The following is a 20,331-nucleotide window of genomic DNA, read 5'->3' as shown; positions in this document are numbered from 1 at the left end:
CAGCCTATGACGGTCGTCAGCCCCGTAAATGCCCAGACTTCCATATTCTTCTTCGTCTTTGATGAGATGTCAAAAAATAATATTTATAATATACATTTTTTATTGTTTTTATCCATCTTAATAGGTTAAATATTAGGATATACACACAAAATGAGAGAGAAAATTAAGAATATATACTTTATTACAATTTTCATAGAATTAACTCTTGATCATTCACCCATTCCTTTATTTTGCCTTTGTTCCATATTTTATTTTGACCTCTAACCTCCGTCGGCAACAAATTAAAAATGTTCGGAACGATATATTGCAGTGTTGGACTCCCATATTTATTGTTAATTCTTGGCACTATCAAACCTTCGTTGTGGGTAAATCATATTGTTTTAATTTTTGAAACTTGTATATATGCAATGCCAGTGGGATTATACATTAATATGGATACTCCTTTTGACGCCATTGGTAAGAGGTTAGACCAGAGGTTCCCAAACTCTTTTATCTCGTAGACCCCTTGCCTTACCTGATGTTGATTTTTATCAAATTCACTAACTTCAAATGTATTTTTGACAGCCGGTATATGTAGTGTTACTCACTCTGAACCACACATGTTAGGTTTTATACATTTATATTTTAAATTCAAATTAAAACATAGACCCCTTGCAAGTTGTCATAGACCCCTGGGGGTCGATATAGACCACTTTGGGAATCACTGGGTTAGACTATCATCTGCTTTCGTATATAAAAACAATAGATCATCTCTTTCGAGACACCTATAAGTTAAACTTCAAAGTGTAACAACAGAGACATCTATGGTCAACCACATGAATCAACCAATATTCAAATAGTGCAGTAGAATATTGCAATAAACTGGAAATGCAATCTACCTTCCAGACTATAAGTATATCGGAAATGTCTTTAATAATAACCTATATTTCATTTATTAAAAGCATTGTTAACTTTGTAGTATGGTAGTATACCACCCTCTTTATCATTCATTGTTCACTTTGTGTAATACAATTTAAAGTGGTATTACACAAAGTGAATGATGAATGATAAGGAGCGTGTTAAATAACCAAATCTAGCTTTTGTTAACGCGACTTAACCTTACCATACATCATTTTTAACTAACGTATGCAAACTATATCAACACACTTCTCTATGACACAGACAGTTAATATGACGGAATTCTCATAATACTACTATAATACACTTAATAAAATATATATATATATATATATATATATATATATATATATATATATATATATATATATATATATATATATATATATATATATACATATATATATATATATATAAATATAGATGTTGGGAAGGTAAAAAGAAGGAAGTTGTATGTACTAGTATATTACTATATTTTATGAATAACTCATGGATTCGTTTGGCTATGTGTTGGTGTGTTACATTACATAATTATAAATATACATACGTCAGTATACTATTGCTGCTTAACCACACCCCAATGGTGCAAAGGGCACTATCAAATCGAAGCATCGTTGATTTGATTGTTTGTTACATGAAGGCAAGGTGATCAGCCCAGCGCTCAGTTGGTACTTACTCCTTTCTACCTTCCCAGCTTCAATTGTTACCAAATTACCCTTGCTATAGGCAAAGAGCTGATTGTTTGTTCCTGCACTGTCATACTAAGCGCAGAGAGGGTATCTACAACATTTTTATTTGGAATTTTACAGAATAGTTACATAAATGCATTTACATTCATAAGTAACAAAAAACAGGTATTTGTACCATTGCAATTACAAAATTTCACATATCGCTAACTCCTTTCAAGAACGTCATTAATCAAAAATCGTCAATTTTCAGTCGTGCATGTTTTCGGAATGCCCAGAAAATGTACTATATCCCAGCAAAAGCGGCATATTTTTAACTTAATCTTTACCCGCTACAGGGCAGAAAATATTGTTTTTGCATTTTGAAGAAAAGGTATTGTTTAATTATTTTTTTAAATAAACTAAATATTTTTCAAATGGAGAAAAAAAGATGTGTTGCACAGTAAAAAGTTCAATAAGAGGCTTGATATTTATTTTTAAAACATTGTATTGTATTTTTAAACTTAAAAAACGTTCTCCTGAAAAATCAAGTTTTTTGATTTATGACGTTCTTGAAAGGAGTGAGCGATATGCAATTTAATATAAATACCTGTAAGAGGGATGGGAGTTAGGAAAAGAGGAAGAGAGGAAGATCAAAGCACAAGTCCAAGACAAATTATGTGAAAATTGGGACACATCACGATATGAATATGGACTTATTTGAATCAAACCAGCAGTGTGATGATCCATCGCTATTATATATGGTAAAACTATCCAGTTTTACTGTATCCACGCGTGGTTAAATCGTAAAATAAGCGCGTTTCCTTGACTTTACAATTGTTTAATTGATTTTTAAAAATTTGATCTTGAAACAAAGAATTTGAGTTAAGTTTATAACAAACGCAAAATTTAAAATGTCATATAATTTATATTTGAAGCACTAACTTTGTGATTTTGCATTTTATTATAAACAAAGTTACATTTTAATTAAAGAAGATGTCAGTTACCCCTTCTGCGCTTAGTACGGTAGCACATTGCTGCGATAAAGCTGTATATAGCAGTTATTGCAAAAGTTGTATGTTAGAATTAGAGACTTAGAACTAGATAATTAGACTTAGAATCAGTCGATTGTGGACTCTGCTTATCAAAATATTACAGAAAATATACTTTAAAAAATTGCTCATCATATACAGGTTTTTCACTTCGAATTGGACATTTTTCAAACCAATTTGGGCGCCTAAAAAATCAAATTGGATATTAATAATTTGGATGTTATATTGTTTTTTTTTTTTTTTTTTAAATCCCTAACCGCACCCCAATGGTGCATAGGGCACTGCTTCATATAAACGCAGTGTTATCTCGATCGTTTACACATGAAGGAAAGGTGATCACCCCTCCACTTCAGGTACCAGTCCAGTGTAATATTGAAAAAATATTAGAGTGAAAAAATCACTTATATTTATTAAACCCCCCCGGGAATCGAACCCGGGACCTCCAGAACGGCAGGCGAGCATGCTAACCATTACACTACGGAGGCGGACAAATGTTATATTGTACTTTATAAAAAAGTTATAATTTTTAAAATATATTTATGTCAGTAGGTGTTACAAATAGCGTCAGTGTGAAGCCCACATCTTTTATTCTTAACCTTTCCAGGAGTACAAAAATTGATGTCCGACATTCTCTGGGGAGTGGGTTCTTTTTGCATGAAATATTTTTTTTTTTACAATGTATTATGAAGATAGAAATTATGATAAAATAATTTACAACATTTTGAGTGTGTCCAAATACTTGTTCACAAAATCTGGATTATCTCCAATTATAGGAGTTATATTGTATTTCCACCTCCGTAGTGTAATGGTCAGCACGCTTGGCTACCGTTCTGGAGGTCCCGGGTTCGATTCCCAGGGGGGGTCAAATAAATATAAGTGATTTTTTCACTGTAATATTTATTCAATATTACCCTGGACTGGAACCTGAAGCGGGGGGCTGATCACCTTTCCTTCATGTGTAAATGATCGAGATAACACTGCGTTTATATGAAACAGTGCCCTATGCACCATTGGGGTGCGGTAAGGGTTTATTATTATTATATATTGTATTTTAACATCTCATCAAAGATGAAGAAGAACATAGAAGTCTGGGCATTTACGGGGCTGACGACCGTCATAGGCTGGTTTAAGTGATCACTTTACACACGTGTAACATTCACCAATTCTACCCATATAACCAATTATGAACCAATTTAGAAACCTTGTTCTTGAATCACTAGAACTTCACTAGAGACATCTATAATTTAGAATTTGAGTAGTGTGGTTGTCAAAAATGGGTAGAATTGGTGAATGTTACACGTGTGTAAAGTGGTCACTTAAACCAGCCTATGACGGTCGTCAGCCCCGTAAATGCCCAGACTTCCATGTTCTTCTTCATCTTTGATGAGATGTTAAAAAATAATAATAAAATAATTTAATTTTAAAAAAACACCTCTTTGAAATATTTTTCAATTATGAAAAAAATACACACAAATATGCGCAGATGTCATTGCTATACAAGTTACATTGTACCAACTGACAGACGGACTTCGTTGTTCATTAATGTCGATACTCCTTTAAGGAAAATTCGCACTGACGTTCATTTACGTCCATACTCCTGGACCGGTTAAGACTGGCAAGCGCGTTATTTGTCAAGTTAGCAAGCCTGTGCGGCGCGGCGTCATAGTCTGGGCGTGCGATGTGCACTCATGTTTTCAGACAAGGTTTTCAATACTTCTTTGAATCATGAGTAGGTACTGATCAAATAAAAAAATATATATATATATTTTTAATTTACTTATTTTTTAAAGTACAACATGTCCGCCTCCGTATTGTAATGGTCAGCACACTCGGCTACCGTTCTGGAGGTCCCGGGTTCGATTCCCAAGGGGGGTAAAATAAACATAAGTGATTTTTTCACTGTAATATTTATTCAATATTAACATGGACTGGTACCTGAAGCGGAGGGCTGATCACCTTTCCTTCATGTGTAAACGATCAAGATAACACTGCGTTTATATGACACAGTGCCCTATGCACCATTGGGGTGCGGATAAGGGTTTTAAAATATAAAAATATTTTTTAAAGTACAACATAATACAATTTCTAAACATTTATACATATGGCAAACTTATGGTTTTAGAGACTTAGCTCTTGTGCTTGGAGAGGTACTTACACTCAAGGTTTAATGTTTTATATCATTAAATATATATTTAAAATTTCCAAATTTTATTTCAAATACAATATAACCTCAAATTTGTTTTGTATGGCTTCCAATTTGGTTTGTTGAACGTCCAATTTGATGTGAAAAAGCTGTCGAAGTGAAATTTCTTAGCAAATAAAGAAAAAGAGAGATTTAGTGCGAGAGACAGAGAAAGAAACAAAACGTCTGGAATGAAATACCACAATACAAAATTTGCATAAAAATTATTCAGTTTATTCAATATTTCCACTGTCATTGTTTGGTACTTCAATTGGTAATACTGATAATTTAGTTTTGTTAAAACAATGATAAATATTACATACACAACGCGTGATACCTCAACTGTTCAATAGTTTAGAGACTGGAAGGAATGTGTATTTGATGAGGCATTTTTATCCATTGTTGCGCGGTATGATCGAAAATCCTGAAATTATCCGGAGCATCGGTCTGTATGTTCCCGATAGTTACCTAAGACAGCGTCGGAATAGATTGTTTCCCATTCCTATACACAGGACCAACCTGCCGATGGTTATGCCTGTAGGAAGAGCTATACTGAACATTATCACATTGAATATTGATCTATTCCATGTGTCCGGAGGAGTTTTCCGAAGCGGGATTCTTCTACACCTTTAAGTCTTCTTGCTTACTTTTAATATATACGCCTTAAATATTGTTTGTTATGTATATATGGTATATACATTTTTTGTTGAATAAAATTGAACAAACTTATGAGGCGAATGTAATTGTAAAAAGCAGCAGAGGAAGACCGAGAAAAACTTGGCACGATCAGATATGCCAAATACTTGAAAGCGGTCAGGTTAGGAGTCGAAACAATCGGCGGGTATGTATGAGGAGATGCATGAACGTGGAAGAGGCGAAGAATGTTTGCAAAGACAGAGTGGTGTGGCGTTCTATTCTCTCTACCTACCCCTGTGGGGAAGCGGCGTGATAGTTTGTTAGTTAATTAGTTAAAATTGAATTGAATAAAGCATCTGACGTGTGCACATACAAAGCGCGACACTGTCGTATTCTATCACTTGGTATCATTGTATATACATCAGAATATAGCTCTCTTTCTCCTTCTCTCTACGCTGTATCTTTATTCTCTCTCGTGTAACGAAATGCGCCTATTAAACGTGACGCATGCTTGAAGTTTCGCTTTCAATTCTCGTCCAATTGTCGATTATTGGATCTCCGCCTAAGAAGTTTCACTTCTAAAAAGATTGCTTGAGAATGTGAATTTTAGTTTAGTTTAGTCTTAGAGTATCATTTGTACAAAGATCAAAAAAATACAACAAAAGGTATTATTTCAATTTAAAAAATAAAACACTTGTATTATACCACTTTTTGAGTTTATTAATGTAAACACGACCAGTTTCGAGAACTATGCTCTCATCAACTGGTGATAATACAAACCAACTGATCATTTTCATATGTTGATGAACATACGTAGTATTTTTTTTAATTATTTTTTGACATCTCATCAAAGATGAAGAAGAATATGGAAGTCTGGGCATTTACGGGGCTGACGACCGTCATAGGCTGGTTTAAGTGATCACTTTACACACGTGTAACATTCACCAGTTCTACCCATTATTGACAACCACACTACTCAAATTCTTGGAAGTTCTATATATATATGAACCAATTTAGAAACCTTGTCCTTGAATCACTAGAACTTCACTAGAGACATCTATTGGTGAGATGTAAAGAAGCTTTTTTATTAAGCAGAAACTCTTATATTAGTATGTGAGATCCGAATCCTGGATTATAATCACACACATGAGAAACGCCAGAAAATACCATTTTCATTTTTATTATTAAGCTTATAATTTGACCAGATAATTGAGATGTCAAAAAATAATATGAAAATAACTCCTGTAATTGGAGATTATCCAGATTTTGTGAACAAGTATTTGGACACACTCAAAATGTTGTAACATACGTAGTTCTCGAAACTAGTCGTGTTTAAATAAATAAACTCAAAAAGTGGTCCAATACAAGTGTTTTATTTTTGTATTGAAAAAATCATGTTATTCTACAAAGTTAGTGCCAAATCAATACATAACAAAGATATATTGCAATTCTTCACTTAATGCCTTACTCGTAATAATACAATTCATTAAGCGTCCGACTGCGCTGAGAGCCGGACGTCTCTTCACGCCCAGCTCTTTTTTAAAGAATATATATTGAAAAAATATTTTTATAATATTTTTTTTACTCCTTACCTTTCAATAACTCTTTTCTTTTCAAAACCATATATTTATTTGGAAAAAAAAACACTTAATTTTTCATTACAAAAACGGTGTTTTGAGAAAAAAATTCAATTATGTCAAATGTTATCTGGGTTTAAAGAATTTTGATTTTTTTTTTAAAGAGAATTTTTTTTTTTTTTTTACACAAATATTTCAATTTCATACTATTTCTGTGAGCCTAAGCAGCTTATTATTAGAAAAAGGTATCAAATTGTGGTAGAGTGGGTTCGAACCGAGAAACTCTGACTTAAGAGACCGCGACACTAACCACGGGACCACAACCCGACACAATTATGTTGTGATGTATCGGATGTCGGACCTTAATAAGTCTGTACGATGACTGATTTCATTAATAGATTCGGCAGTCACTTTGTAGTAATATCTATCCATTTTTAATTCAAGATTTACTTGATAAATACCACTTTTTCTTAAAATATATTGTGACACGTGTTTCGATGCATTCCGCATCATTTTCAAGCAATAGATTTTAAGCAAAAGTGGTATTTACCAAGTAAAACTTAAATTAAAGTGGCTTTGGGTTATTTTTTTGTCAAATTCTCAGCAATAATATATTTTCGTGTGGCTTCTAGGAAGACTTTAATGATCCTCATTCGCCCATCACTGTCGGAGGGAAGGAAATAGACTTGAACAAGATCTTCACCCCAGCCCCTGATGCTGAAGAGCATCTCATCAAGAAAAACAGTGAGTTGTTCTGCAACATTTTGAGTGTGTACATACGAACGAACTGATGTAGCGTCATATAATTTATATTTGAAGCACTAACTTTGTGATTTTGTTTTAAAATCACTATAAATACTGCCGCCTCCGTAGTGTAATGATCAGCACGCTTGGCTACCGCACTGGAGGTCCCAGGTTCGATTCCCAGGGGGGGTCAAATAAATATGAGTGATTTTTTCACTCTTGTATTTATTCAATATCACCTTGGACTGGTACCGGAAGCGGAGGGCTGATCACCTTTCTTTCATGTGTTAACGATCAAGATAACACTGCGTTTATATGATGCAGTGCCCTATGCACCATTGGGGTGCGGATAAGGGTTTGAATGAATAAATACTTTATTATAACTTAATTATAATGTCTATCGGTTTCGAAACTAACCGCTTGTTTATATTATTATTAGTATTAATCAGTCTCGATAAAGAAGCGGTTAGCTTCGAAACCGGTAGACATTATAATTAAGTTATAATAAAATATTTATAGTGATTTTAAAACAAAGTTACTTTTTAATTATATAATGTAATGTCAATTTCATAGACCGCGTAGTGTTCAATAGCGCCATCTTTGAGTGAAACTGGAAAAAACTTATGCACACACTTAGGGCGTTTGTGCACTTCACGGAATTTTACCGCCCGGCACTTCAGTTAGCGTGATAAAACGATGATTGGCTTGGATTGGCTTGTGCTTTTGTCCATCTTTCTTCGGATCGGTGCTCTTGATCGGTGCGTGAACACGTTGCGTGAAAATTCCGTCACGCTAAACTGTCGTGGTCGCTTTTATTTTTCAAAATCGGACTGCCGGACGGTAAAATTCCGTGCAGTGCACAAGCCCCCTTAGAGCGTTTGTGCACTTTACGGAATGATGAAAATATGCTGCAAACTGATGAATACACAAAGGATGAACCTTTATTGCTCCTTATAGTCTTCATTTCAAAGGGTTTTTTTTATAATTTCACTAATTGATTCGGCAGTCAGTTAGTGGTAAAATCTATCCATTTTTAATTAATGTTTTACTTTATAAATACCACTATTTCTTAAAATCTACTGTGACACGTGTTTCGATGCATTCCGCATCATCATATGGTGTTTGAAAATGATGCGGAATGCATCGAAACACGTGTCACAGTAGATTTTAAGAAATAGTGGTATTTACTAAGTAAAACATAAATTGAAAATGTTTTTTATAATTTTTTTTTTTTTTTTTATTCATTTAATATATTTACATTTTTATTTATAACATAATACATTAGAATCATTTATACATATGGAGAACTTTTATATTTCGATTCGCTGTAAGAGACTGTGCTCTTGTGCTTGGAGAGGGACTTACACTCGTGGTTTAATGTTATATAATAAAAGATATAATAGTTTTTTTTGTATATTTATTCAAGATTTAAATGTATAGAGCTTTAATTTTTCTCTTAAGTATTTTTCATCATAAAAATATAACTTTATTTTAAAATCACTATGTATATTTTATTATAACTTAAATATAGTGTCTACCGGTTTCGAAGCTAACCGCTTCTTTATCAAGACTGATTAATACAAAGTATTATAGTGATTTTAAAACAGAGTTTTATTTTAATTATAAAATGGAAAATCACAAAGTTTTTGCTTCAAATATAAATTATATATATATATTTTTTGTTTTTAATATAGCAAATACAATTAATACACCCAACATTAATACATTAGTACACTAATGTGTAAAGGCAATTAGCCGTAACTCAAGTTGCGGCTGTTTGGCGTAACACGGCTCGAAGCATTCTTAGAACTGGCCTCTTCATATACAATCACAGATTTTACTCTATCTCTTTCCTTTACCGAGATATTCAATATCCAAATAGCCGCAAAATTCTATTAATTTGATACATGTTTTGGCATAAAACATCATTTTAATTTAACTATAAACTTGTTTATCTCAAAACTATTGTTTTTAACTTACGGCTATTTGCCTTTGCACATTAGTATATTTAATACACCCAGATTACAACCCTAATGTATGGAAGTGAAACATGAAGTTGGCAAAAGAAGGAAGAAAGTAGGCTGAATGCAGTCGAAATGCGATCTCAGAAGAATGTGTGGCAAAATAATGTATGATAGATGTTTGAATAGTGAAATAAAGAAGGAATGCAAAGCTGAGATATGCATTATCGATAAAATTAAGAAAGGTGTGTTAAGATGGTTTGGACATGTAGAACGAATGAGTGAGGAAAGAATGGTAAAACAAATTTATGAGTTGAATGTAATTGGAAAATGTAGCCGAGGAAGACCGAGAAAAACTTGGCACGATCAGGTATGCCAAATACTTGAAAGCGGTCAGGTTAGGAGTCGAAATAATCGGCGGGTATGTATGAGGAGATGCATGAACGTGAACGAAAAGGCGAAGAATGTTTGCAAAGACAGAGTGGTGTGGCGTTCTATTCTCTCTGCCTACCCCTGTGGGGAAGCGGCGTGATGGTTACTTAGTTAAATTACAATTTGGTTGGTTTTTTCTTGGCAGTTGCTATGAGTGTTTGACGTGCCCCGTGTTTCAGAGTCCGCGTTCGCGTCGTCCGCCTTCTACGCGAGCGGCCTGCACCCGACCGCCAAGGAGCAGGTGGAGTTGGCCCGCAAGATCAGCAGCTCGCTCAGCGAGCCCGCCAACCAGCTCTCCAAGGGGCAGAGCATGTACGTCAACCGCAAGAAGCGCTCCGAGAAGTGGGTGCACGAGGGCAAAGGTTAGTGGGCTCACTTACTCCGGCCTTCTTCTTGTGTCCGGTATTGAACAAAGGCCTCCCGCTTGGACTGTGGCAATTCCAGATGATCAGATCAATCTATGTATTTGATCAATCAGTGTATTTGATTACGCATTTTTATCGATTGTTCCGCGGTATCATCGATAATCCTGAAATTATCCGGAACATTGGTCTGTATGTTCCCGATAGTTACCTAAGACAGCGTCGACATATATTGTTTCACATTCCTACACACAGGACCAACCTGCCGATGGCTATGCCTGTAGGAAGATTCAAGAATAATTTTTCAAAATTGGTTCAAAATTATATATATATATATATATATATATATATATATATATATATATATATATATATATATATATATATATATATATATATATATATATATATATATATATATATATATATATATATATATATATATATATATATATATATATATATATATATATATATATATATATATATATATATATATATATATATATATATATATATATATATATATATATATATATAGTGTGATTGTCGATAATGGGTAGAATTGGTAAATGTTGCACGTGTTTAAAGTGTTCACTTAAACCAGCCTATGATGGTCGTCAGCCACGTAAATGCCCAAACTTCCATATTCTTCTTCATCTTTGATGAGATGTCAAAAAAAATAATATAAAAATAACATCTGTAATTGGAGATAATCCAGATTTTGTGAACAAGTATTTGGACACACTCAAAATGTTGTATTTAGAAAGTTCTCCTTCTCTGTTGTCAGCGGATACCGAATGAACGTATGGTTTGCATCCCCTATATCTTATGGCAGCTTGTGCACTATACAGAATTTGATCCTTCGGCAGTCTGGTTTTGAAAAATAAAGGCGACTACGACAGTTTAGCGTGATCAAATTTACGTGCAACGTGATCACGCACTGATCGAGCACACCGATCCGAAGAAAGAAAGTCAAAAGCACAAACCAATCCAAGCCAATCATCCATTCTATATGCTTACTGAAGTGCCGGACGGTAAAATTCCATGTAGTGCACAAACACCCTATGTCTGATTTTATAACGTTCATTGAAGAAAGTAATGATTGATGCACAAAGAAAATACACACAACGTGGCATGTTTTGAATTTTTTACACTATTTCTAAAACTTTTTAAAAATGTTTTGTAAAGCCATTTGAATTTTTTTCACTTCATTCGAGTGCCATGCAAAATCGCCTCGCGTGCCATAGGTGGCACGATCTCTGATCTAGAGGAAGACCACAAAATTCATGGATGTTGCAGAAATATAACATGATTCGAAGGCATGACTGGGTGTTTTTTGACTCTGATAGAATACAATTTAAAAATTGATTTTAATTCTGCTTTTTCAGGGCGAAACACCTCCAATTCGTGCATGACTCCTACGCCAAGCAGCAACCACGACACGCCGTATCGTCCCCCTAACACCTACAAGCAGGCAGGCAGCCAGACCAAATACAACACCTTCCCTCGGCCAAACACTCCCAAGAACACCTCCGTGAACATCCTGCCCAAGATGGAGCCGTTCCCCACCGCGCCCGTGGCCGCCCTCACGCCGCTGCCCGACCTCTACATACCCCCCCTGCAGACGAAACTGAACGACACGTATGCCTCCCCCCTGAGCAGCAAGAGCCCATCTTGGAACGGGAAGAACTACAACACCGCCGCGAGAGGCTGGGGCCAGATAAAGGACTACTACCGGCCGGTGACATTCGACGACCAGGGCTACTGCAACAGTCTGCCGTTCTCAGATTTTTAATTTATCCTTCGTTTAGGCATGTTTGACAATTTGGCGGATGTGGTTTTTTGCGTTATTATCTTCTTCTTCTTATCGTACCAATCATCATGGATTGCCATGTCTATGTCATGAAAGTATTGACTTTGTCTGCAGCCGCTCTACACTGTTTAGAGGCACTGCCTCAGTGCTACAGTGGAACCACTCTCTCAAGTTGCCCAGCCAGGATATACGCCTTCTTCCTATGCACAGTTTACCTTCCACTTTCCCTTGTAATTTAATACTGTAGTCTTATTGTGGCACTCCACGCTGAAGGTTGGCAATCATCATGGCAGTACTCTGTCTGCAGCCGGTCTAAGCAGCGCCTCAGTGCTACAGTGGAACCACTCTCTCAAGTTGCCCAGCCAGGATATACGCCTTCTTCCTATGCACAGTTTACCTTCCACTTTCCCTTGTAATATAATTCTTCTCCGTCTTAATCCTCATTGCTGAGGGTTGTGACCCTTGCAGAAGCAATGACTCTTCTCCAGTTATCCCTGTAATATAATACTGTAGTCTTATTGTGGCACTCCAGGCTGAAGGTTGGCAATCATCATGGCAATACTCTGTCTGCAGCCGCTCTAAGCAGCGCCTCAGTGCTACAGTGGAACCACTCTCTCAAGTTGCCCAGCCAGGATATACGCCTTCTTGCTATGCTGCGTTTACCTTCCACGCAGCCTTATAATATATACTGTATTCTTCCTATAAATTTATTCCACTCCACGCTGAAGGTTGGCAATTCTCATGATAATTGCCATGGCAATACTTTATGTGTGTGTTTATTGTCCTGACATCTCTTCCAGATTCTGTACTCCTGGTTGATTCATAATTGGAGAAGTGACAAATAAGTATAAATTACATATATAGATTTCTTAAAATTTATAATGACACGTTTTTTGATGCATTCCTCATCATTTTCATCATGTATTATGTTTGAAAATGATGCAAAATGCATCGAAACACGTGTCACAATATATTTTGAGAAATAGTGGTATTTTCTGAATTACCTCTCCTAGCTTCTTCTATATCTAGTCATACATGCCCTCCGGTTATGTAGAAGTACGACTCAACCTGATTTCAGATTGCGTCACGATTTGAATCGCAATTTTTGCAAAAAAAGTGAAAAGAGATTGGAAAAAAAAAACTTATTTTCTACTTTAAGAATGCATATACCCCCTCCGTGCTTAGTATAGCTGTGTATTTTTTTGTTATCTATGCTTTTCTTGTAAATATTTAATTTAATTTATTACTATTCACTGTACACACCCTTGTACATTTTCTTAAAGAGGTCTGGCGTGTTAGAATGTATGCTGCAGCTGTCTTGTTCACAAATGCCAAATGTGATTGAAATACGAGGCCATTTGCAATAATTATAATGTCTTCCTAACTAACTAACTAACTAACCATCACGCCGCTTCTCCGCAGGGGTAGGCAGAGAGAATAGAGCGCCACACCACTCTGTCCTTGCGAACATTCTTCGCCTCTTCCGCGTTCATGCATCTCCTCATACATACCCGCCGATTGTTACGACTCCTAACCTGACCACTTTCAAGTACTTGGCATACCTGATCGTGCCATGTTTTTCTCGGTCTTCCTCTGCTTCTTTTCCCGCTAAAATTCGCCTCATAAATTTGTTTTACCGTTCTTTCCTCACTCATTCGTTCTACATGTCCAAACCATCTCAACACACCTTTCTTAATTCTATCGATAACGCTTATCTCAGCTTTGCATTCCTTCCTTATTTCACTATTCGTACATCTATCATACATCGTTTTGTCGCACATTCTTCTGAGAGATCGCATTTCGACTGCATTTAGTCTACTTTCATCCTTCTTTTGCCAACTCCAAGCTTCACTTCCATACATTAGAGTTGGAACCAGGACTCCGTTGTGCACTGCCAGTTTAGCTTTCGCTGATAGGTTTTTATTTGCTATAACTGATTTCAGTGCACCATTCACTTTGTTCCCAGCAGTATAATGTCTTCCGATAAGGCAATTGATTTTGTGTCACCCTGTATGTGTTGTGTATATAACAGGTGTTGTGTAGTATAAGGGTGAAGACTGACCGGAGCATTTCGTCATAATGTAACACGTTACGATGCGAGCATTCAGGCAGTCAGTACACCGAGCCGAGCACTCCATCCATAGTTTCGGGTGCTCGGTGACGCTCGGCGCGTGCGATGTTTCGACGTTATGTTACGACGAAATGCTCCGGTCAGTCTCCACCTTAACAATTGAAGCTGGGAAGGTAGAAAAGAGTAAGTACCAACAGTTAACATCGGTTCCAATTGATACAGTGCTCTATACACCATCCGCCTCCGTAGTGTAATGGTCAGCACGCTCGGCTACCGTTCTGGAGGTCCCGGGTTCGATACCCAGGGGGGGTCAAATAAATATAAGTGATTTTTTCACCGTAATATTTATTCAATATTACCCTGGACTGGTACCTGAAGTGGAGGGCTGATCACCTTTCCTTCATGTGTAATCGATCGAGGTAACACTGCGTTTATATGAAGCAGTGCCCTATGCACCATTGGGGTGCGGTAAGGGATTTATTATTATCATACACCATTGGGTTGCGTTATATTACACTAACACTTTGTCAAACGAATCTCCAGGTGACAGGAATTACTCATGTATTCTTCGTAAAATAAAGTAATATACAACGTTCTTCTTTGTATCTTCCCAGCATTGAAAATATTTCATTCTGTCATATTAATTGTCTGTGTCATAGAGAAGTGTGTTGAGATAACTTGCATATCGCTCACTCCTTTCAAGAACGCCATAAATCAAAAAACTTGATTTTTCTGGAGAACGTTTTTAAAGTTTAAAAATATAATACAATGTATTAAAAATAAATATCAAGCCACTTATTGATCTTTTTACTGTGCAACAGATCTTTTTAGGTAAAATCTGAATGTTTTTTTTTTCATTTGAAAAACATTTAGTATATTTAAAAAAATAATTTAACAATACCTTTTGTTCAAAATGCAAAAACAACACTTTCTGCCCTGTGGCGGGTAAATATTATATTTATTGTTTCGACATTAACTTTGTGGTAAGACATGTTACAATGATTAAAGAAAACACTTCGTTTTTTACCACTTTTTTTACTCAAGTGGTAAAAAACAAAGTGTTTTCTTTAATCAGGGTAAATATTAAGTTAAAAATATGCCTCTTTTTCTGGGATGTAGTACATTTTCTGGGCATTCTGAAAACATCCAAAACTGGAAATTGCCAATTTTTGATTTATGACGTTCTTGAAAGGAGTGAGCGATATGTTAAATATGCATGTTGTGTTAGGTATGTACAGTGGGCAGAAATGGGTTAAAACGCATTTTGCTAGCATTCTTTGTACATAATACGGCCGCAATCTATGAATTTGTCTATGGATAACATATTATATATAACTTTATATATATATATATGTATATATATATATATATATATATATATATATATATATATATATATATATATATATATATATATATATATATATATATATATATATATATATATATATATATATATATATATATATATATATATATATATATATATATATATATATATATATATATATATATATATATATATATATATATATATATATATATATATATATATATATATATATATATATTTATACATTGTTAAATTTAAATTAATACAGTCAATAATAAAGTAATAAATTAATGGCTAAGAAATAATTTTAAGTATTTTTTCTCCGCCTCTGTAGTTCATTGGTTAGCACGCTAAGCTACCGTCCAGAGGTCCTGGTTCAATTCCCAAGGGGGTCAAAATATACATAACTGATTTTTAACTAATATCAATGTAATATCATACAGGATTGACTATCTCTCCTTCATATGATTAACAATTAGGGTAACATTGCTTCGATTGGATGCAGTGCCCTATGCACCATTTGGTGTCAATTAGGGTTAAAGGAAGGGGGTTTATTTATTATATTATTTATTTATTTTTATTCCAAATCATGTAGTAAAGCCTCTTAGGTTCAAATGTGAAATGCAGTAAATAAAACACAGTGAATTAATAAAAATAAAAACATTATGTTTATAAATAAACTATTGAAATAAAAAACAGTGTACTAAAAAATTATTTATATATATATATATATATATATATATATATATATATATATATATATATATATATATATATATATATATATATATATATTATATATATATATATATATATATATATATATTTATATATATATATATTATACATATATATATATATATATATATATATATATATATATATATATATATATATATATATATATATATATATATATATATATATATATATATATATATATATATATATATATATATATATATATATATATGTTTATATATATATATAGTAATTTCATTAAAATGTTAATATTCTATTTTGTAAGAATCTCATATTATATTATTTATTAAGGATATGTTTTCAAAGTGTTATTATAATAAATTATTTATCAAAAGTTCTTGTTTTTATTATTTTTCTTTTTTTTCCTCTTTTTTTTGTTGTTGCTGAAGACATTTTATGAAAATCCAACATGCCTTAGATGCGTTAAATACTAAATAAATGTGACTTGGAATTATTGGTTTCTGCAGCCTCTAAATTTAACAAAAATGTGACTTACACTAATTGGTTTCTGTAGCCTTCGAATTTTACAAATCGCATATACTTCAAGGTATTTTAAATACGAAAAAATGTGACTTACACTGATTGGTTTCTGTATCCTTCTAATTTCACGAAATAACACGTACATACTTTAACGTGTTAAACACGATGTCTGCCTCCGTAGTGTAATGGTCAGCATGCTCGCCTACCGTTCTGGAGGTCCCGGGTTCGATTCCCAGGGGGGTTTAATAAATATAAGTGATTTTTTCACTCTAATATTTATTCAATATTACACTGGACTGGTACCTGAAGTGGAGGGCTGATCACCTTTCCTTCATGTGTAATCAATCGAGATAACACAGCGTTTATACGAAGCAGTGCCCTATGCACCATTGGGGTGCGGTAGGGGATTTATTATTATTATTTAACATGATAAAATGAGACATACACTAATTGTTTTATGTAGCCTTCGAATTTCATAAATTGCACATTTTTAAGCACTTTTAAAAGGCGTCGGATTGTGGTCCCGTGGTTAGTGTCGCGGACTCTTAAGTCAGAGTTTCTCGGTTCGAATCCACACTACCACAATTTGATACCTATTTCTAATAATGAGCCGCTTAGGCTCACATGTATGAAATTGAAATATTTGAGTAAATAATAAAAACACAAATATATATATTTTTTTAAATAAAAATAAAACATTAAAAATGTGACTTACACTGATTGGTTTCTGTAGCCTTCGAATTTCACAAATTGCACATACTTCAAGGTATTTTAAATACAAAAAAATGTGACTTACGCTGATTGGTTTCCGCAGCCTCCTTATTTCACAAAAAGATGGAATTTCAAAAGTCAGGTGAAGAAATAAAACCAGCATTTTCTAAAATAATACTGTTTCCTATATTTTTATGTAAATAAGTCATATATTATAAAATGACTAATTAATTCTATCTATATTCCTAATATAGTCTTCATGACATCTAGTACAACATATAAATACTAAAAAAAAAACAAAAATGACACATGAATTGGAAAAAAACGGATAAAAAGAAACATAATTGGCACAGATTGAGATTGCAAAGGCGATATAACATCTATCCCCGTTTTTATTTATTTTTAATTCGGGAATTATCGCCTTTGCGATATGGCAACACAACCTCATAGTAAACTCGTTCGAAAACCATACTCTTTTGAATTTTAAAATGACTGCGATTGGTCCGAATTCGACCAATCATGGCGTTATTATTTTTTTACAGTATTGCCAACCAAAGATGTCGAAATACGATATTCGGCAGTTATATTATGTATGCTGAAAGGCATTTATGTACAAAATCTTAGTGGCAAGCATGCTTGAATACCGTGTTTAAGATTTTGGGTCCGATTCCCAACAGGTATCATGAAAATAACAAAAATCCACAATACTATTTTATATATATTGATAATTGAAGCAAAACTGCGACTGCATGACTATGCATTAGCAACCAAGATAACACTGCATCACACAGTGCCTTATACACCATGTCCGTGAGTGAAACATAATTTTTTTAAACGTATCTAAATGCGTTTTTGTAACATTTGTATTTTTTTGACATCTTCAAATGTTTTAAATTTTAACGATACAAGCATCAATGCTGCTAAGAATCACCTTTTGGAGATGTATGTTTTTTTAGTGTCAGCATTTACAGGACTAAAGATCTGTCATCAGGTGGCTTCAATTAAAAATTAAATTTTAAAATAGCTACCGTATAGCACATAAAACAGTTGAAAGACCCAAAGCTTAAACTGATTTAATTAAAATAATATTAGAATAAAAGGTTACTTTTTTTAATTTAATTTTTCACTTAAAGCAGCCGATGACAGATCGTAAACCCTATAAATGATTAAAATGTATATATATATATTGTATACCGACATCTATGAATTGTTAATGTTACTTTTTCTAATGCCATGTTTTTGTCATTTCAAAATATCTTTTGAGTACAGTTTTTTTACAAAAGTAAGAACATGAAATTTTCACAAATACAAAGTGAAATTTAAAAAAAATGTTTTTTAAACATACATTTTATATATATATATATATATATATATATATATATATATATATATATATATATATATATATATATATATATATATATATATATCGCTCACTCCTTTCAAGAACGTCATAAATCAAAAATCGACAATTTTCAGTTGTGCATGTTTTCGGAATGCCCAGAAAATATACTATATCCCAGTAAAAGAGGCATATTTTTAATTTAATATTTACCCGCTACAGGGCAGAAAATGTTGTTTTTGCATTTTGAAGAAAAGGTATCGTTTAATTCTTTTTTTTAAAAAACTAAATATTTTTCAAATGGAGAAAAAACCTTCAGGTTTTACCTAAAAAGATCTGTTGCACAGTAAAAAGTTTAATAAGTGGCTTGATATTTATTTTTAATACATTGTGTTATATTTTTAAACTTTAAAAATGTTCTACTGAAAAATCAAGTTTTTTGATTTATGACGTTCTTGAAAGGAGTGAGCGATATATGTGAGAATATTCGTTCTGTAAAATATTCCTAAGTAAATGCGTTTTTATATGTGTGTCTCTATATCGTGATTCGACTGATAAATGGTACCAAGTCAAATTTAAACGTACATAATTTTGAAATTTTCACAATCTCCCTTATTTGTTAAAGATTTTAAAAAGAAAAATATCGATTTAATTGTAATTTTTGTGTTAATTTTTGTAATATAAAAAGTACGGTGTAAATACCCCATAATATATGGCTACAGATATTGAACTGCCTTTATTCAGTGAGAATTTTTTTATAAATAAATAAATGTTGTTTACTGTGAATCAAACCAGTCATCATAATATGATAGACAAACATTGATAATAATTTTTATAGTTTTATGGATTATATATATATATATATATATATATATATATATATATATATATCATGACACACGATTCAAATATTATATAAATACAATAAAGTATTTCGTAGTCGTACAGGAGAAAGTGACCAACTGCCAAAACGTAAAATGTTCAGGAGGGCCATTTAAGTCACTATTGCTTGGCAAGAAAATAAACACCAATGCAGTTAGTCATTTTTAACTAGTCAACATATTATACTTCCAAGTTTAAAATCCATTGGGATTTTTTCAGGGCAATATTAAGCTAGTAAGATATCAAATAGTCAATGATCACGTTTTTGTAAAACAATGCACTTGGTCACTTTCTCCTGTATGACTACGATATATATGGCACTAGTTTATAATTTTGTGTGAAGACAATTGAATAAGGTTTTTTTTGCTGAAAAATTCACCAAAAGTCGTCAGCTTAAAACACTGTTTTTGTATTGAATAAATAAGT

The 20,331-nt window shown here is 33.3% G+C and overlaps 1 protein-coding gene across 9 annotated transcripts in view; it reads left to right on the top strand.

Annotated features, from left to right (window-relative positions):
- The window catches only part of LOC148312756 (uncharacterized), a 41,110-nt gene extending 25,956 nt beyond the window's left edge, over positions 1-15,154 (top strand). For 6 of the 9 annotated variants that reach the window (XM_088274062.1, XM_088274045.1, XM_088274086.1 and 3 more), the window contains 3 exons: positions 7,642-7,753; positions 10,326-10,508; positions 11,900-13,465. In XM_088274062.1, coding sequence (XP_088130188.1) covers positions 7,642-7,753; positions 10,326-10,508; positions 11,900-12,306 — 702 coding nt within the window. In that variant the 3' untranslated portion in view covers positions 12,307-13,465. Of the gene's footprint in view, positions 1-7,641; positions 7,754-10,325; positions 10,509-11,899 lie in introns of all 9 variants that reach the window. The other 3 variants (XR_015838871.1, XR_015838872.1, XM_088274072.1) reach the window with 3 other exon arrangements.
- Positions 15,155-20,331: the final 5,177 nt, after the last annotated feature.

Source organism: Brachycentrus maculatus, unplaced genomic scaffold (genome assembly GCF_059751285.1).
Source record: "Brachycentrus maculatus isolate JH-2025_06_01 unplaced genomic scaffold, ASM5975128v1 h1tg000033l, whole genome shotgun sequence".
NCBI classification, from domain to species: Eukaryota; Metazoa; Arthropoda; class Insecta; order Trichoptera; family Brachycentridae; genus Brachycentrus; species Brachycentrus maculatus.
The sequence above is the reverse complement of the archived record's forward strand: the minus strand, read 5'-3'. Positions and strand labels throughout refer to the sequence as shown.